A 19,479-nucleotide genomic window follows, 5' to 3' on the forward strand; every position below is an offset into this window, starting at 1 on the left:
ACAAACCCCGCCCCCGCCCGGCTACCCGTCCATTTATCCGTTCAAAACTGGTATATGCAAGTCAACTAACAGATATTGACTCTCAAACACCATAGCAATATTCTCCGTTCAATACAAGCACCAATATAGCTGTATGATTTATCATAAAGAAGCAAAACTTACCAATAAAACTGAACTTCTGGCTCCATTGTCTTTGCTTGATGGTGCACCGCGTTCGCAAAAATGGAGCACAAAGATGGCGGATGCCCATATTTGGAAGCCCCGTGACGTCACGTGAAAGCCGAGAATTAGGGAAGTAGCTGCCTCTGAATGTTTCTGTCTTGCAATGTAATATGATGTCCTCTAGTCATTTGGTACTGTAAATGCAGAAATGTTCGCGGTGGATTAATGTTCGCGGTTTTCGCGGTGACCACTTCACCGCGAATTTAAAACCACCGCGAACATTTCTCTATTATGATATTAGATTGCAGTCTATGGTGTTACCGCCAACTTAAATCCACCGCGAAAAGTCCTTTTTCCTGCCACCGCGAACTTAAATACATTTACAGTATTCTTGTAAGGATATTGCGTGTCTTTTTCAATTAAGAACTTCAAATCATTAGATTAAACTCCACATTTCATTTATTGGCAACAGCACCAGTATATTGTCAGTTAAGTCCATAAGTCCAGTCTTCACACCAGGATTCGGCCTGGAGCAAACTGTCCATTTCTCGCCTAGTTGCTTATGCACTTGTAATTTCTTGGATGTGTGTAATGGAAGCTGGTGGTATGGTACGAATTGTGTTCATAAATTAACTTGACTTACGTAACTTAATATAACTTGCACAGTTAACGAAAACATCTGAGGACAGTTATATGGACTGACACGTGCTTTGAGTCTTTGCAAAACGGCATGTAAAATGTGTGTAACTCACAGGGCAGCATCTCTCTATGAAAGGGTCCACATTATTGTCTTCGTGGTCCTTGTACTGTCCTACTAGCGTCATCTAGCGGTTTCTGGTTGAAATAAAGTTAAAAGCTTTTCGTTTAGACATGATATTTGAGTGGGTAAGGAGCGCTGCCGGTGCCAGAAATACGGTTACCACAGGCCCGGCCCGACTGCATGTATCTTTGTACGTACGAGAGGCCGAAACTATAGGCTTCGTCCTTACTGGGAAAACAAACTTTCAATCGCGGGGTTTAAGTATGAAATTCAAGTGATAAAAGTAACGTACAATTTGAAATCTTGACGCCATGACGTTTGAAAGTTACAATTTTACAGGGACAACACTGACAAAGTAGCTTTCTAGATCCCCGACATTCCGGCTGACGCCCATTGTTTTAAAGCCTCGTGGAAAAGTATCTAAGTAATTTTTGTTCTGTCGAAGGGGTTTAGTTTGAAATTCAAGTCATAAAAGAAAGTAAAGAAAGTAATAACGCACACTTTGTAATCTTGACACCATGACTTATGAAATTTAAGAATATACAGTGACAACGCTGAAAAGTAGCTTTCCAGATCCGCGACATTCGCCCATTGTTTTAAAGCCTTGTGGAGAAGTTACTAAGTAATTTTTGGCAGCCAAATGGCTTTCTACGTTGTTGTGATGGGTTCTAGTATGAGATTTAAGTGATAAAAGCATCGCACACTTTGTAATTTTGACGCCATGACGTATAAAAGTTAAGAATATACATTGATATCACATATGTAATGAAAACTGAGCCAGATATATTTTTTTATATATATATATATATATATATATATATATATATATATATATATATATATATATAACATCATCTTTATTTGTAACATTTAAACGACATTAAACACAATTACGTATTCATTTGTGTTACATATGACAGAATGTGTTTCCAGATAAAAAGCCGATAGATTTTTCCTTGAAATTGGATGCATATGTTTCTTATATTTGCATTAAATTCATATTTGGAACCTGGCCACACATTGTATAATAATTGGAATCTTCTTTAAATGTTAAGGAAGTGTGCGAGATGTTGCTCGGGAATCAAAGAACAAAACATAAGATTGTATCACAAGTTCCCCCCCCCCTCCCCTCCCCCTTATCACACATTCTTTGACGACGCCACTATATTATTTTGTTTGGGAAGTAGAGAGAGCAAAACATAAGATTGTTTCAGCGAATCACCGAGTCATCACACAAATCTCGACGCCACCACTACCATTTTCCCTTGCCCCACACGTTCTCGCTGACGATGTCGAACTTCCTCTCTCCGGCTGCGAAGCGGGTCCCCTCCACTCGGGATACTGACTGCAGCGTCTCTCCGCGGATGCCATTGCCGTCAATACAGCTTTCAGATACGTGCATGTGAACAACCTGAACAGCAATACAATGAAAAAAACTTTATTAGGCCACAATCATTTAGTTTTATAGAAGACATCCACGCGCACATCGATTTTCGCCTCTTCTAAAAAAATGGTAGCTACATGTGACCCAATAGCATCCCTGGTCAATCGGAAGTTTATGCTTGCCAGATAATCTATTCTCCTGGTTAAGGGGGCACATAGTCAGGGCATGGAGCCACAGCGCCCTTGTTTCCCTCTGAATGTTGAAAAAAATCCTAAATCACAGGATGACAGGAACATTCTATCAATAGTCCAAATATCCTTATTGACAGGAACAGTCTCTCAACAGTTCAAACATTCTTAGTAACTGAAATACTTGAATTTTGCTAAAGAAACATCCTGTCAATAATGAAAAAAATCTTATTGACAGGAACATTAGGGTTGCAATAGCGACAACCCTTCCCACAAACAGAACAGACAACAAACCCTGTCAATAGTGCCCAAATTCTAATTGACAGAAACATTATCTCAATCGTTCAAAGATGTTCAGTGACTGAAATGTCCTGTCAATAATACAATAACTCCTATTGACAGGAAGAGCCTGTCAAAAGCAACTTCTGTCCTGTTCCCCACCTGCCCAATAACAACGGTCGTCCCTCCGTGCCTTTTCTCCCCCACAGGAAGCGTGTGGAGCAGTCTGCACTCCAGAGAGACGGGCGACTCCAGCACGTGCGGGGCGGGTCCGCACACGGACGGGACGGGCGTCAGGCCCGCTTCTTCAAACTCGTCCACATCGGGGCCGAACTCCTGGGACGCTGAAAAAAAGTACCATTTTTGTCACGATCTTGAAAATGTTGCAAGCTGCATTTTTCGGATTCGCAGCTTTCTGCTGCATGTACCCCAAGGCTTCGTCCTCGGTCCACATCTAAATATTTCTTCTTTTTTTTTCCTGTACAACTTACCTACGAACACCTTGGCTATGATAGGGAGGGTCGTGTGGTTGACGACAAAGTGTCCGGTGGATCGGATATTTACCAGAGTGTCCTTTTCACTTCCGTCCCGCCTCCTGAAATGCAGTAAGGGGCCCCAGACAAATTAGGAGAGTTGGGAATGATGGCTAATTTAATAACGATCCACTTAAGGTTTTTCATTGGAGTTGTTGCAATCAATTTTCGAAAAACCTTGTCCCAGGAGCAAGCACCCTCTTTGAAAGTTTGACCGCATATTGTTCAATTAAAAAATGATACATACGCATGAACACACACACAGTCTCTCTCTCTTGCTCTCTCTCTCTCTCTCTCTCTCTCACACACACAAACACAAAGAAAATGGGTACGTACACGTTTACACACACATACACATATATTGATGCAAACACACAAATACACATACATGTACACAAACGCACATGCAGAGAAAGAGAGACACAGAGAGAGAAGCAAAAAAAATATCACTGTCTTGGGTGAGGTTAAAAACAACTTTAACACACTCAGGCAAAAAGAACTTTACCACGTCATAGAGAAGGCGAGACTGGCCGGTTCGCTGGTGACCGGCATGAAGAAGGCTACCGGCGCCAGGTTGTTACAGCCTCCCGTGGAACAGGTGCTGATGAAAGCGAGGGGGCGTGGCTTGATGGCCGAGCACATGACGTCATAACGCTGGACAATGTCTAGTGAGTCAAAGCTGGTGCTGACCTTAGGGCAATGGTGAACAAAAATTTCCAATTAAATTAAAGGACCACCGCGTTCCCATTCTTTGCTCAAGCAAAATATCTCGAGTACACAATATCAAATTTATTCTTCATAACACGAGAATATTCCTATCATTTACAGAGAAACTCTAGATAATGTTTGAAATGTTACACTACATCAATGTCAGCCAATATTGATTTTTGGACTGAAATATATACATCGGTCCATTTTGAAGATTACCATAGAGGTCTTTGACGTTTGTTAACCCTCTTTCATCTTAGGAGCCATTTCGGATCCAGCGTCATGTGGTCTTCTGTTGGACACAAAACTTCGTTCAATATAAACATTCATTCAATCAGAATTCAGTTAGTGTGTGAGGAAAATTGCAGGTAAGTTGAATACAGCTAGTGTCTAATATACAGACGTGACGTACCTTTTTCAGACTGTAGGGTAGCGATGTTTTGGCACGGACCAGTCCGGACAAGACTTTGGTATCCCACACAGAAGGGCTGAAGTCCTCTGTGAAGCTACTGCTCAGTCTGGTTCTGTTGATGAACCATGACCAACACAGATTAGACACGGATTCGTATAGAAATGACTTCATGTTTTTTAAAAGGGCCTGCATGCCCCTTTTTGTTCCTACGGAGTAAGCAAGCTACTTTGTGTTGGCAAGTCATTCAAATTTCGCCGTCGGGCGTGACCTCTACTTTGCCCTGTGGGAATTCGAACCCTATAGCTACCGGGCTGTTTGGTGGCACGACCGGGCCCCGGCCTTGTTTTAAACTCACAGTTAAAATCAACTGAAAATATATTTCTACACAAAAGCTTGTATTGGTCATTTTTGTCCGTATGAGGTTTCCAATTGATATTGATAAAGATTGTAAACATGGAGCTGATAAATGCTTTTAAAACCCCAGGTCATCCCTCCAAATATTTGAAAGCACTCCTCCAACTGTAATATGATACAACACTCAGTTGTTGTGTTCAACTTGTCTCACAACATCAAAACATAGTGAAACACATTGCAAAAATGCAAGGAACAAATTTGATACAAAAACAGTTAAAGATGTCAAATACTGAGCTCTGAGAAGCAGCACTTTTTCTACAGTAAATGTACATCAATTCAGTTGAACGTTAAGATCATTACCTCAAAATCCAACCCAAAAGTAAATGAAGGCTTTCTTCAGTGTCCTCTACGCCTTTAAAGTAACCTGTTTCAGATGGGGTGTATTCTACTGTACATGAGGGTATAATCTAGACTATACCCCGGGGTATACTTTGGCCTAAGGCGGTAGAATCTGGTCTGCATTATACCCGGGTAGATTTTAGTCTCTACCAGACTCCGGATCGCTGGAAAAATCGTAGAAATTGAACAAATAGAGGAGTAAGCCGGCCAGAGGAATATAACCGGCCAGGGAACAGCACGCGATCTACGGATCCTAGGATCGCGAGCTGTTCTCTGGCCGGTTATAATCCTCTCTATTTGTTCCATTTCTACGATTTTCCAGCGATCCGGAGTCTGGTAGAGACTAGGTAGATTTTGGGCAGGGCCTAGGGGGTAGGTTCTGGCCCACTATACCGGGACCCGACAACAAATAGACGCCGTGACCCAAACGTGAATACACCAGTGAGGGGGTGGTGGGTGTGTGGGTTGAGGTACCCGTATCTGACAGTCGAACGGGAAAAAAATTTGTGGCTTCAGAACCCGACAGGGGCTACGCTCCCTACGGTCATCGTTGCAAAAAATGTGAACATGGCATTGCTAACTTAATTCGTACCTGGGTGGATTTGCATTTACTATAACAACATACAGGGGCTTGTCCAGAATTCAGAGTACCCCATGCATGCCTTTTTTATATGCACCAAAAGAATGAGTACATTGGTCAATGGCCCATAAAAAGCAAACACAGTACAATTAAAGATGAAAAACTTCACTGAGATGGAAATATTTACATAATGCCTCCAAAAGGTACTCTGGCTAAAACCATCCGAGCAGGACGAGCAGGTGGTTTATATCATTGTCAGATGACAACAGCGGAACCGCGTGGCGCAGTGGCAGCATGTTCGGATCTGCACCGAGAGGTGTCGGGTTCGAATCCGGCTGCCGTGCCACCGATCTTGTGCACTTGGGAAAGGCACTTTACACGTCTTTTCTCACTTTACTCAGGTGAAAATGAGTACATAGCTTCGGCTAGAGCCATACCTTGGATAGGACGCTAAATGGAGGTCCCGTGTATGGGGAGAGCCACATCCGATGCACGTTAAATAACCCTCACACGTGCGGTGGTGCGGTGTACGATGGAGCAAACCATTCTGTCTGGAGTTGGTGATTGACTACAAATCACCCGGACGGGCTGGCGAACCTCCGTCTCGTATCAGCCATACATATAGAATACAACACGGTGTATTCCGTATCACCCAAGGTATCAGCCCGACCGCGGGTCGGATCGCACGACGGCCGAAGGTCATACCCATGGCCGAAGGTCATACCCACCTGAGAAAACCCATGTTTTGATGCGAAATGCGCCAGAAGTTGAACAAATTTGGTGCCCTCGAACCAAAAGTGTTGCAACAGCAATGTTCCAACGTCCGAATTTGGTATTCGAATTGCCAATCGAGCCGTATTCGGCCCGCTCTAAACAGTTCGATTCACTCGAATGGAGCCTGTGTGATACGCCTTTCGAATCTGTGCGATACGGAAGCGTACGGCCCGGTCCGGAACACCCTATCGAACGTTTTCGCGTCACAGGTATGACATAAGGTGATTTACATCATTCACCATGCCCCGGAGAGGAGATAGGCGCCCTACGACTGATGTATCAAAAGGCTATAGGACTAATGAAATGCAGACGACAACAGGCGTGTAGCAAATAAATGATTGAGCTTGTGGCGCTTTCCGTCAAACATATCAGTCCGGTTGCTTACAAACAAACAACTTGTGCTTGCATACCTGCCGACAGAAAAGAGCAATTTAGATGCACTATGGTATGCCACTTTTTAGTTTGGAAAAAGCGCCCATGCTGTAGTTACTCCAAATTTGCGCACAGTACTGAACATAGGTGAATAGTACGCTGAGAACAGTACACTTTATACCACCGGCGCTAAGCTGTAACGGAACCGTCTGAGGAGCGAGTTTGCTCGGGTATAAAAACCTCTGACCGTCGGTGGGGTCGAATTGCTTAGTCATCAGAAGGTCAGTAGTAATTATGTAACGTTAACCATGATAGGAGGAAGAAGAGAATATATTAAAGGCGGTACCGTACAGCATCAGCGGCGGCAGTGACATACTCATGCCGAAGCGGCGACACGGAAAATACATACATAGTGTTTTCGTTTCATTAAACAACATATCAATATCCGCTCCAGAGAGCTCACAAATACTGATTAATTTCTGCAACGCTTTAACAGAACACCAAACCAAGTCTTTTTCCGTCCTGTGCACTGTGCACCGTCTAGTCAAACTTCATACTTGTTTACAACCCCCAAAAAGCGACCTACAGAGCGGGGATACTGTTTTTTAACAGAACTGTTTGAAGTTTGATACATGTCAACATTACCGTCCGTTCTTGGGTAAGGCCTGAACCCAAGAAGATCCCCCAAGTTGTCTGAAAAATCGCGAAAACACCTGTGTAGACATCTCCGTAACTTTTCTTCCGTCTAATACATACGTGACGACACCGATCATAAGTACGTCACTAACCTTGATTTGAAAAACATGGCGGGTATGTCGGGGGATTTGGGGTGAACCAGAAAAGGGAAAACAATCACCGTAATTCTATCAGGTAACGTTTTCTGTCATACTAGTGTAAATAACTCGTTATGAGAAAATTTTGAGCACCATTGTAAAGCATATTCCACAGCATATAAATTGCACAGCTTCGCAATACTCCAAAAGTCCCCCTAACCTTGGTTGCTACCTTGCACAGCTGGCATTCTAACTGGGTCAAAGTTTAAGGTCAGCGAATGTGTGACTATATATGTGTTGATATTGACATTCAGGTGACTTTTGCCACCACTGCGCTTTACAGTTTTTACCTAGGGTTCTATTGCAAAGCATTCAATGCCTTTTTTCGTTTCGCTCAGCAAACGTCGTCTTGTCTGCGTTGAGCTAAATGACGTAAACAAGCCAAAGTCTTGCATTTGTTTGGACGTCGTCATTCGGCCCTGATCCGGTTTGCAGCGCCCTGAACTGGTTTCGTGTCACTCAAGGACGTCGTGGTATTTATCGGACATTGACTTCTTGTACCATGGACTGCGTAATCTGACAGTCCATCATTTTAAGCGTAAAGCTAAGGGCAAAATTTTGCGTGCTGTCTACGTGCAAAACGTGGCCTTTTTTTGGCATCCGTAAGTGGGAAGTACCGCCTCCGTACGAAACCCTACGGAATCCAACGTATTTAGGAGCACACAGACACACCGTAGCACTTTACGTGCAGGCAGAATTTTTCCCGCGTTCGGCCTGCGGATTCACTCCCCGCACTGTACAGCCAACGTGAATGAGTAAGGAAACCGTACGTAGCCAGCATGTGTAAGTGCGCCCTGCATATGGTAACGTGGCAAACGCACAGAGAAGACCTGATTATTTATCACATTTATTTAGCACTGAAAAGTATATAAAATAATTGTCGTGATAACTGAAAAAGATGTGATAAAGGATTTAGGTTTTTATATCACATTAATTCACCAAATAAGTGTTACTACAATCTTCTTCTGGAGAATAAATGTGATAGCAACCCCTTTATCACATTTATTCTCCATAGAGAGAACCAGGATTCTTCTTCTGGAGAATAAATGTGATAGAAACCCCTTTATCACATTTATTCTCCATAGAGAGATCCTGAATTCTTCTTCTGGAGAATAAATGTGATAGCAACCCCTTTATCACATTTATTCTCCATAGAGAGAGCCAGAATTCTTCTTCTGGAGAATAAATGTGATAGCAACCCCTTTATCACATTTATTCTCCATAGAGAGAACCAGGATTCTTCTTCTGGAGAATAAATGTGATAGCAACCCCTTTATCACATTTATTCTCCAAAGAGAGAATTCGAACCAGAATTCTCCTTCTGGAGAATAAATGTGATAGCAACCCCTTTATCACATTTATTCTCCAAAGAGAGAACCATAATCCTTCTTCTGGAGAATAAATGTGATAGCAACCCCTTTATCACATTTATTCTCCATAGAGAGCACCTGAAACCTTCTTCTGGAGAATAAATGTGATAGCAACCCCTTTATCACATTTATTCTCCAAAGAGAGAACCATAATCCTTCTTGTGGAGAATAAATGTGATAGCAACCCCTTTATCACATTTATTCTCCATAGAGAGATCCTGAATCCTTCTTCTGGAGAATAAATGTGATAGCAACCCTCTTATCACATTAATTCTCCAAAGACAGAACCAGGATCCTTCTTCTGGAGAATAAATGTGATAAAGGCCTCTTCGTATCAGTTTGCGGTTAACGTCACTAGCTCGCAGCATGCAATCGTTTCCGGTTTTCGTCGTTGTGCGACGTCTCGATTCGTGATTTGCGCAAATTCCGTTCCGACTTAGAGTCCATTTAAAAAATCAAAGATGAAGACGGTTAGATCTCACCATTAACATCATTAACAACGTATGAGCTATGTATCACTTTAAGTCAGGCGTATTGCCTTCGTTAACTAGTGGCATAGTTATGAATGTCACTGCAAATCGTACTGTTGAGTAGCGCGTGTGAACTAATACAAGTATACCAATAGAAAGTGCATACCGTACTCGCCGAGGTAACCTTGTCAGGATGTTGCGGAAAGCACGTACGGAGACCAAGGTACGGACACAATGACATGTGTAGTCTTTGCCTGTTAGTTGCAAACCCTTATCACATTAATTCGGCAAAGAGAGAACCAGGGTTCTTTCTGGAGAATTAATGTGCTAGTCCTGTGTTTCAGGTACAGTACTGCGCAAACCATAACTACATCTCGTCAGGTCTTAAACATCTCTGGAATAACAGTCCCGTGTTTCTGTTGAATTTTTGAACACATCATGGATACAGCTCGTCTTGTTGTACACGTTTCTGGAACAACGACTTGCATATCTTGTCAACTTCTGCGTACCAAGATGTATCGGTATTTTTCTCAGATTTTACCACAAAAAATGATAGGAAAATGCCTATTTACTTCAATTATTTGAAACGCTCTGGAAGACGACTGGTGACAAAGTACCGTCTGTGAAACGGTGAAACTTCTGAATTCACCTTCCCACGTTTCACGTTCGCTTCCTCTCGCTGTGCATCGTCAGCAAATAAAATTTCCTTTCAGTTAGAATCTGAAGTTAACTGTGTTCCGACTCTATCGGGTATGTAAATTACCAAAATCTCCGTGGCCTACCCATCTGGATCCAATTCCATGGATCTGTGGGCCTGATGAGTTCGATGTCTGGATTCCGGGGTCGGTTCAGCTCGGCTAGGTTCGGATATGTTGTAAGAAGTGATTGCTTTCGTCTTTCGGAAGGGACGTAAGACGGGGTCCCAACCTAAAACAACTACCTTGTCCCTACCTGGCCTGACGAACTCTAAGAGTTCTCTATGACAAAGTCAGATGGCTTTCCATGCCGATTTATGTTTTTGTTCCATCCCGCGGAGTTGGGGGAGTACCCTGTGACGTCTTTTCCGGTCTCATGTTCGCAAAATAGGGGCGCTTCGTCTGGACAAACCTCAGCTCTGGAGAAAACTTATACAGTTTCCCCCAAATCAAGGACGTTAAATAACCAACAGAAGTGTATGTACGTAACATTCATAAAGTTTCTCCCCAAATCAAGGACAATATATTACACCCAAATGTAACGTGTGTGGTGTTTAATTCCGGAAACGATTGCATGCTGCCAGCTAGTGACGTTAACCCCATACTGATACGAACAGGCCTTTATCACATTTATTCTCCAGAAGAATAATTCAGGATCTCTCTATGGAGAATAAATGTGATAAAGGGGTTGCTATCACATTTTTTCTCCAGAAGAAGAATTCTGGCTCTCTCTTTGGAGAATAAATGTGATAAGAGGGTTGCTATCACATTTATTCTCCAGAAGAAGAATTCTGGTTCTCTCTTTGGAGAATAAATGTGATAAGAGGGTTGCTATCACATTTATTCTCCAGGAGAAGGGTTCAGGATCTCTCTATGGAGAATAAATGTGATAAAGGGGTTGCTATCACATTTATTCTCCAGAAGAAGAATTCAGGATCTCTCTATGGAGAATAAATGTGATAAAGGGGTTGCTATCACATTTATTCTCCAGAAGAAGGTTTCAGGTTCTCTCTATGGATAATAAATGTGATAAAGGGGTTGCTATCACATTTATTCTCCAGAAGAAGAATTCAGGATCTCTCTATGGAGAATAAATGTGATAAAGGGGTTGCTATCACATTTATTCTCCAGAAGAAGAATGTTGGTTCTCTCTATGGAGAATAAATGTGATAAAGGGGTTGCTATCGCATTTATTCTCCAGAAGAAGAATCCTGGTTCTCTCTATGGAGAATAAATGTGATAAAGGGGTTGCTATCACATTTATTCTCCAGAAGAAGAATCCTGGTTCTCTCTATGGAGAATAAATGTGATAAAGGGGTTGCTATCACATTTATTCTCCAGAAGAAGAATCTTGGTTCTCTCTATGGAGAATAAATGTGATAAAGGGGTTGCTATCACATTTATTCTCCAGAAGAAAGTTTCAGGATCTCTCTATGGAGAATAAATGTGATAAAGGGGTTGCTATCACATTTATTCTCCAGAAGAAAGTTTCAGGATCTCTCTATGGAGAATAAATGTGATAAAGGGGTTGCTATCACATTTATTCTCCAGAAGAAGAATGAAAATCCTTGTTGGCGAAAAAATGAGACAAAGGTTTTACTCATCACTATCACATATTTTGTAATTATCAAACTTTTCATGAGAAATACTTTTTTGAGCTAAAAGAATGAGATAAATAGCTAACTCTCACAGAGAACGTAAGTACAAGTCACTTTGCAGAGGCGGCGGCACCAAATTTCGTTTGGGGGGGCGAACTTTTACTGACAGAATTTTGCGACACCAGTAGCGCCGTCCTAGGGGGGGTCCGGGGGCATGCTCCCCCTGGAAAATTTGAAATCTTGACCCTCTAAAACGCCATTTCCTGCGTTTTGACGGGCAAATTTTGCTGCCAGACTAAGCTAAATTTGATGACAATTCTGTTAGAAAGACACATGGTTTTAGCGAGGGCGATGCCCCCAAAATATATTCACGATTTCGAGTGTCGAAGGTGCAAGCTGTCGCAAGGTTGGTCTGGGAAAATTTCAAAATCTGCACCCTCTGAAACGCCATTTTCTGTATTTTGGGGGGAAAATTTTGCTGAGGGACTATGCTAAATCTAATGCCATTTTTGTGAATGAAAGAGATGTTTGAGGGCAATGACCCACGCCTCAACAAATTTTCACCATGTCGTTGTGAGCGCCGGAGGCACAAGTCATCGCTAGGGAGGTCCGGACAAAATTTTGAAATCTTGACCGCCTAAAACGTCATTTCCTGCTTTTGAGGCTCACATTCTGCTTGTAAACCAAGTATAGTACGATAGCAAAATTTCTATTAGTTTAAAAGGTTTTTAAGAGCGACGCTCCCGCAACATATTGTCCTGCGCCGACATGGCCAAAGACGCAAGCCGTCACAAGGGAACACTGGCGAAATTTTGAAATCAGGACTCTCTGAAACGTCTCTGAAACGTCATTTCTTGCGTTTTCAGGCGTAAATTTTCCCGTTAGACTAGTTTGATTTAATGAAATTTCCATCATCAAAAAATACACAAGGTTTTAGCTTGATTTTCTGGGGGGGCGACGCCCCCCCAACATATTTGGGGGGGGGGGGGGGCAGCCGCCCCCCCTGCCCCCCCCCCGGTGCCGCCGCCACTGCTTTGCACAACAAACGATGCACGGACTCGCTCAAAGCCGGTCGACCAAATACTTACACCTTACGCAACCATGCGAGTGACGTGCGTTGAGACGTACTTCCTCCCTGCTCTTACCATTCCTTCCCACGTTTTCAAAAAACGTGGCTCACGTGGCCTCCCAAAATGCATACGAACAAAAGCACGTACGGCGGGTTGTGCCCTTAGCTTAAAGAGAGACTTACACCAGTGCTAGAACGTATAGTAAATCTTTATCTACGTGTAAAAATCTTTCACGTTGGAATTCATCGCATCCCTACATTGTGTGTTGCTCTTGCTTTTACATTCTCTGACCACGGATTTTCTTGCATACATGGTACTATAAGCTTACACAGTAAACATATAAGCCAAAAAGAGCAAGAAGGCGAATGTGTTACTCGAAGCTGTGCGGTCCGGAGAGCCAGAGACGCCTGTACAGTCGTCCCACTCCGGCTCTGTAGGGTCCGGGTTGGTCAGCTTCAGGCCTCGCTCGAACACTACAGGAAGTTCAGAGGAATCGCTTTGTAGGGTTAGGGAGAAAACTTTACCATCTTTCTGACCAACGTCAGCACCGAATGCGGGGACATACGCTAAAGGTCCTTGGCAGCGAAAGAGAATGTGGTCATCAAAGACGGTAGGAGAACGAGACCACGTCCGATCAGACCAAGACTGAAGTATAACTTGTTGTCGGTCGTGTTCAGACTGATAGTCAAGTTGCCTGTCGCGTGGTTGCCATAGATACCCTCGTAGTCACGTTTGTCTCGCGGGAAGTTGTCCGAGATCTCGGGGAGGACGGTGCTGTTGGGCTCCGGTCTCGTCCACCAAGGCTCAGGATACGTGCAGGCTGTGGTGGCGTTTAGCCAGTGGTCCTTACCTATTAGTGAGTTTTAAAAGAAAGATATAATAGGCATTAGAATTTAAGTGTAAGAAAGGGGCAGATGTTGTGGCCCCGGGTTCTTATTTGGAATTGCTGCCGAGAGTCTAAGACTGAAGGGAAGAACAACACGCAGAGACACAGGCCATTTCCGCACACACCCGGACTGCTTGCTGGAGAGCTACATCCTCGTGTCTGCACTCCACGCACGACTGACACAACTGATCTCTCTCTCTCCCCACCAGCAAGCTTGTCCTGTTTATTCATCCAAATCCACATATTCATACATATTATAGAGGTGACAATGTTTTTGAAGTCCCTTTGTTGTTCAAGATATCAAAGGCTGAGCGACTGCCATCTATCTGTTAATTCTGTCTATGGCTTTGGTGTGAAACAATTACACCTGGCACTAGAGGAGACGAACGTTCATTTGCATACGACACTAATCAAAATGCAAATCTCCACACTTCACACTCTTGCTACAGCTCTGTGGCACTAATCAAAACAACAACCTAACTTTAGCCCTACCAAATAATACACAAAAAGTATAAAACACAGTGAAGTTCATTTTGCCCTACTTACATATGTACAGAATGAAATGCAAATTATGCAAATTTTGACATAATTTGCACACGTAATGAGGAAAATCTATTTTTCCAGTGTTTTTACATTATAGGACTCAAATACATGTCACACATGTAATTTGTGGCAGGTGGAAGATTAGCAGATATCAATTATGCAAATAAGTCCCTAATTTGCATAATTAATGTGAAAGTGTCCTAATTCATCTAAGTACATGTAGTACATTAGTTGTACATAACCAAGCATAAATCATACAGATAAGCAAGACATTTGCATATTAGACAATTTTATGGAGTTATGTGGTCTCCGAACTTTTATTGCTTGTAGAAATCTTTCACATGGAGCAGATACATTGGTATCTGATTATAAGATTACACAGTAAACATATATGCCAAAAAGAGCAAGAAGGTGAATGTGTAACTCAAAGCTGTGCGGTCCGGAGAGGCGGAGACACATGCACAGTCGTACCACTGTGGCTCTGTAGGGTCCGGGTCTGTCAGCTTCAGGCCTCGCTCGAACACTACAGGAAGTTCAGAGGAATCGCTTTGTAGGGTTAGGGAGAATACTTTACCATCTTTCTGACCTACGTCAGCACCGAATGCGGGGACATACGCTAAAGGTCCTTGGCAGCGAAAGAGAATGTGGTCATCAAAGACGGTAGGGAGAACGAGACCACGTCCGATCAGACCTAGACTGAAGTATAACTTGTTGTCGGTCGTGTTCAGGGTTATCGTCATGTTGCCTGTCGCGTGGTTGCCGTAGATACCCTCGTAGTCACGTTTGTCTCGCGGGAAGTTGTCCGAGATCTCGGGGAGGACGGTGCTGTTGGGCTCCGGTCTCGTCCACCAAGGCTCAGGATACGTGCAGGCTGTGGTGGCGTTTAGCCAGTGGTCCTTACCTATTAGTGAGTTTTAAAAGAAAGATATAATAGGCATTAGAATTTAAGTCGTTTCTTTTCTTTTCTTACCATAAGGGAGGCGATCTGAGACGGGGAAAACATAACCATTTTTGGATCCAGTATCTTCTTGGAGATAAAAAAAATGCTGTAACGTTACCTGTTAGGATATCTCCGACCATGCCGTGGATGATTTCGTGGATGTCGGAGGCCACCCCGGCTGTGTACGGACCATTGACGGAGGTATAGACTCCTCCCGAAGCGGCAGGGTACAGGGATAGTAGAGAAGCAAAGCCCGCGACAAAGCCACTGTGTTGTACTCGTCTGAATCCTGGTAAAGGAACAAAATAGCCATACCTTCAAAATGGTGGTTTGGTAATAAAAAGGACCGCAAGGCATTTGTCCTAAATGACAGACAGTTGACGTGTACTAGGAATAAAGTCTAAGTTTTAGCGCTATTATCAATACAAGACAGCAAAAATACGTTACTAACATTCCATGTCAACATTAACATCAAAATGACATCTCTTCACATCATACACCACTCCCATGGGAAACAAAATGGCGGCGCCCAAGGACCTAATCGAAAGTTTTGCTATCGCAAACCTGTAGTAAGTTAGTTACCTCTATAGGTGCCCGCCATCCACCCTAACCCATAGCCTTGCGTCGTCCCCGCCTCCACTGGCCAGTAAGGTTCGAGTTTGTCTAGCTGCGGAGCTGCGGTGAAGTCCGCCGTGTGTGTCTGCCGTAAGGTGTCCTCCGGGACCACCAGGCGGCCGGCCGTGTCCCTCCCCCCGCTGAGGTGGAACTTCATGTACCGGGCCATGTCCAAGGCGTTGGACACCACGCCCCCTGCCGGCAGATGGAGTTTCAGAGGCCTACAGAGGAACGGATACGATATATTCTTTAAAGCTGTAAAAAAATCTACAAATATCATAAATACCTACATTTGGTCAGGTCTTGTCAGGAGTATTGTCAAAAACACTGTATTCAGAAATAGGCTGAGATTACTTGAATTTAATTAGAGGGTACTTTGGATTTTAGAAGGACACTTAATGCTTTTTGGGTACTTTATTATACTTAACTATCAACTAGTATTCATTTTTTACTTCCTGAAATTTATATATCTTATTGGAAAATAACACCCCAATGTAGTTAAGTGCTCATTTAAACTTACGTATTTACCTGAACTCCTCTTCACTGTACGGCATCGACAGACCTGTTCTGTTATAGGTCAAGTACGTCTGGGCAAAGTTGGAGAAACCCTCATCCCTCAGCGCGTCAGCCAGGTACACTGTGTCGTCCATGCCTAGCGGCTGTAATATCCGCTCCCGCAAGAGGGCCTCGTAGGACTGTCCTGTTAGCCTCTCAGCTACGTGCCCGGCCAGGGTGTAGAGGGCGTTGTTGTAATGCCAGAAGGTACGGAACGGGTAGACCTGCCTGTAGTACCGCATTCTTCTGCAAGAGGGAGATATTCAACGACGTTACAAATCATTATAAATGTCCTGATGGAAAACTCCTTCTTGACTGTATGGAAAACAACATAGGGAGCAATGTTATAACGCTGGTCCACCTTTAGCGTCGAGGTAACCTAAACTATAATTATAATATCGCAGTTTGAAACTTTCGTTCGACGACTAAATACCCTTTAAAAAAAAACCAACGAATACTGGTTACTCCGTTGATAAAGGTGAACTACTATGGTCAATATTGACCAACGTATCTAGCAACACAAGTATGTTTGACGCTGCGATAAGTTTTCTTACATCTCACAATTGCAAGGAAGAGATCTAACCCACCTTGCCAATCCTGATCTGTCTATATCTTGTCCCGCCCCCATGGCAAAAGCGTGGTTTTCCAGACCGGTCTTGTGGGCTAGAAGATCTCTCAGGGTCGCTTCTTCGGTACGGAACTGGTCCCTGAACCTGAAGGACGGCCCCAGGATGTCCGTCAGGACGGTGTCCCAGCTCACGTCTTCCCTCTCCCCGAGAATGGCCGCTAACAGGGCTGAGGTGAAGGACTTGGAGATGGAGCCGACTCCGAAGAGAGTCCTGTTGTCCACAGCTTGTCCCGTCTGCAGGTCCCTTTGGCCGTACCCCTTGGCGAAAACGGTCTGGCCGTCCTTGACCACGGACACGGTCAGTCCGACTACAGGCCTGGACTCACATGTCATCAGGTTCTGGATGAAAGTGTCGAGATCCTGTAGCATCTGCTGTAGATCTGGACTGGTCATGGTTGAGACCTGTCCGACTATCATAAAGCATACCAAAAGGAACACATTTACGGTAGCTCCCATCTTGAGAGATGAAGTAGACTATTGATCTTTGCACCACCTATGAGTCATCAGCTTGTAATAAAACATTGTTAGGCTTGTCACGAGTTTATAACTCAATGTGCCCTTTTGGGTGTGCCGTGGTGGACTTTGATCACGGTTTGCCTTTGAGTAGGAGCGAGTCAAATTCTGGCGATTAGAGCATGCGATATAGGGTTAATGACATGCTATGAGGTCTATTCGGTGTCACAATGTCGACATTGTTGTGACATTGTTGTTTCCTATAACCACCTAATGAACAACCGAGTGCGCGAAGTGAACGAGGTCGTTTATGAAGTGGCTATAGGAATCGACAAAGCCTTATGGCATGCACCGTACTATGCCTTGTGCACTGTATAGACCGACGGAAAGCGGGTCATTAACGTCATAACGATATGGCCAATGCAATCATCAAGGAGGTTGAAAAGAGGGGTCAAACAAAGCACACTACCGAAGAAAACCAAGATGGCTGATTTGTTTTCTTTGGAGGATGTAACGCTAGTTCACCTTTATCCGCGGGGTAACCAATATCCATCCTTTTAAAAACAGGGTGTTTAGGGTATCTGACAGTGGTTGAAACTGCAATGTTTTGACAAAATGTCAATTTAATACCACAGTCCGTCGACTTAATTATCCCAGATACCCTGCTTCTAAATACAACTGATATAGGTTACCCTACGGATAAAAGTAAACCTGCGTTACCATGTCTGAAATAGGGTGGGCAGATTAGAATAGTTTGCATGTACTTGAAATATTGTTGTTGACTGTTAATCTGTCCATGTCATATGCTATCTGCATTGTCTTTGTCTCTATCAGCAGGGTTCGCCATTTGTGATAGCGACAGACTAGTCGGGCAGCCCTGGCTGTACGTGCTGAACAGCCAAACCAAGAAATTAATAGATAAGCATATGGGAGCTCAACTATCGGCTGAAGCTAACATTAACCACTATTATCGAGAATGGGCGAGTGGAGAAATATGGAGCGTGCAATAGTTTGTAACATAATGAATCGACTATGTTATTATTTCAAGCCTTGGAACTGAAAGACATTTCACGTACAAGTTATATGTTGTTCAAATTCACTGTTCAAATTTATTCAATGTACTAGATAAAAGATGTATGTTTTATAAAGGAATTTGTCGCTTAAATGGGTCAGTTTGGGTAGGCTATATGATAATAGTGCCAATGACCCACCTGTTCCTCGGTATATATGGTGTCATATACACCTCGGGGCGGGTCATTAACCCTTAATTATTGTATGGCATCTAAAGTATTAGAAACAACATCTTGTTACAGGTTTCATAAGATACTAGCTACATTTCCACGTTACCACAAATAAACCACTTTTTAGCTACAACGTATTTTATTTATTTTTATTTATTGATCTTTAGGGTAGTCCCTTCAGTTAACGTAGTAACTGATTTCCAAGGGAGCCCTATAATTAGTATTACATGCAAGAGATGTCTTTTCATTTACAATTAATAACACATACCCTCTTTTCGTCATCTTTCTTAGACCTGTGGAATCATTAATATCTAGATTGATTTTAAGAAGTTTTCTTTTCGTCCTGTTTATCAGAACGTGTCATGAATATTTTTGACATGAAGATATTGAGTAGAATAGCTACATAGGCGGCGTCAAGAGCACATATCAAAATATTATCATTATTACATTTGGGTTAGCGTTGGTGACATAAGGCCATAATATTATGTTGATGCGAATATATGGATGACGTCCTTGAAAAATTGCCTTTATTATGAAATATTGCCATGAAGGTCGAATAAAAAATAAATGACTAAACACACAGAGTATGACATACTGAACAATAAGTTCTTCGTTTTTGTTCCTTTACATCTTCTTCTTAGATGTTGGAATTGATTCTACAACATTAGCATCCATTT

The 19,479-nt window shown here is 43.0% G+C and overlaps 2 protein-coding genes and 1 long non-coding RNA gene across 4 annotated transcripts in view; all 3 read right to left on the reverse strand.

The window, feature by feature from the left end:
* Window positions 1–282, reverse strand: part of LOC118416746 — a 3,622-nt gene extending 3,340 nt beyond the window's left edge. Inside the window, exon 1 of the long non-coding RNA XR_004831256.1 lies at window positions 163–282. This is a non-coding gene — a long non-coding RNA (uncharacterized LOC118416746). The remainder of the gene's footprint in view (window positions 1–162) is intronic.
* A 1,788-nt stretch (window positions 283–2,070) lies between these two features.
* LOC118416085 (uncharacterized protein aq_928-like) lies at window positions 2,071–7,687 on the reverse strand. Of its 2 annotated transcripts, XM_035821144.1 has the most exons (7): window positions 7,551–7,687; window positions 4,427–4,538; window positions 4,234–4,306; window positions 3,812–3,996; window positions 3,265–3,368; window positions 2,936–3,117; window positions 2,071–2,333 (listed from the first exon to the last, which is right to left on the reverse strand). In XM_035821144.1, the coding sequence occupies exons 3-7, from the start codon at window positions 4,234–4,236 to the stop codon at window positions 2,175–2,177; spliced, it is 633 nt and encodes a 210-aa protein (XP_035677037.1). In that variant the 5' UTR covers window positions 4,237–4,306; window positions 4,427–4,538; window positions 7,551–7,687; the 3' UTR covers window positions 2,071–2,174. The 2 variants fall into 2 exon arrangements, with proteins under 2 accessions (XP_035677037.1, XP_035677036.1); XM_035821143.1 differs by lacking the exon at window positions 4,234–4,306 and having other exon boundaries at window positions 7,551–7,681.
* A 6,976-nt stretch (window positions 7,688–14,663) lies between these two features.
* Window positions 14,664–17,536, reverse strand: LOC118416084 (penicillin-binding protein 4-like). Its single transcript, XM_035821142.1, has 5 exons — window positions 17,068–17,536; window positions 16,454–16,726; window positions 15,893–16,146; window positions 15,429–15,599; window positions 14,664–15,271 (listed from the first exon to the last, which is right to left on the reverse strand). The coding sequence occupies exons 1-5, from the start codon at window positions 17,523–17,525 to the stop codon at window positions 14,745–14,747; spliced, it is 1,683 nt and encodes a 560-aa protein (XP_035677035.1). The 5' UTR covers window positions 17,526–17,536; the 3' UTR covers window positions 14,664–14,744.
* Window positions 17,537–19,479: the final 1,943 nt, after the last annotated feature.

The sequence above is a fragment of the Branchiostoma floridae genome, chromosome 5 (assembly GCF_000003815.2).
Source record: "Branchiostoma floridae strain S238N-H82 chromosome 5, Bfl_VNyyK, whole genome shotgun sequence".
In the NCBI taxonomy this organism is placed as follows: Eukaryota; Metazoa; Chordata; class Leptocardii; order Amphioxiformes; family Branchiostomatidae; genus Branchiostoma; species Branchiostoma floridae.

Excerpts from the sequence above, each read along its gene's own strand:
- LOC118416084 (XM_035821142.1), bottom strand. The coding sequence starts at position 17,525 with ATGATAGTCGGACAGGTCTCAACCATGACCAGTCCAGATCTACAGCAG. Across the intron at positions 16,727-17,067 it reads GACAGATCAGGATTGGCAAG|AAGAATGCGGTACTACAGGC; the intron begins GTGGGTTAGATC and ends TCCCTCTTGCAG. Across the intron at positions 15,600-15,892 it reads GATGGCGGGCACCTATAGAG|GATTCAGACGAGTACAACAC; the intron begins GTAACTAACTTA and ends TTCCTTTACCAG.
- LOC118416085 (XM_035821143.1), bottom strand. The coding sequence starts at position 7,678 with ATGATCGGTGTCGTCACGTATGTATTAGACGGAAGAAAAGTTACGGAG. Across the intron at positions 3,369-3,811 it reads CTCGCCTTCTCTATGACGTG|GAGGCGGGACGGAAGTGAAA; the intron begins GTAAAGTTCTTT and ends ACTGCATTTCAG. Across the intron at positions 2,334-2,935 it reads CGACCGTTGTTATTGGGCAG|GTTGTTCACATGCACGTATC; the intron begins GTGGGGAACAGG and ends ATTGCTGTTCAG.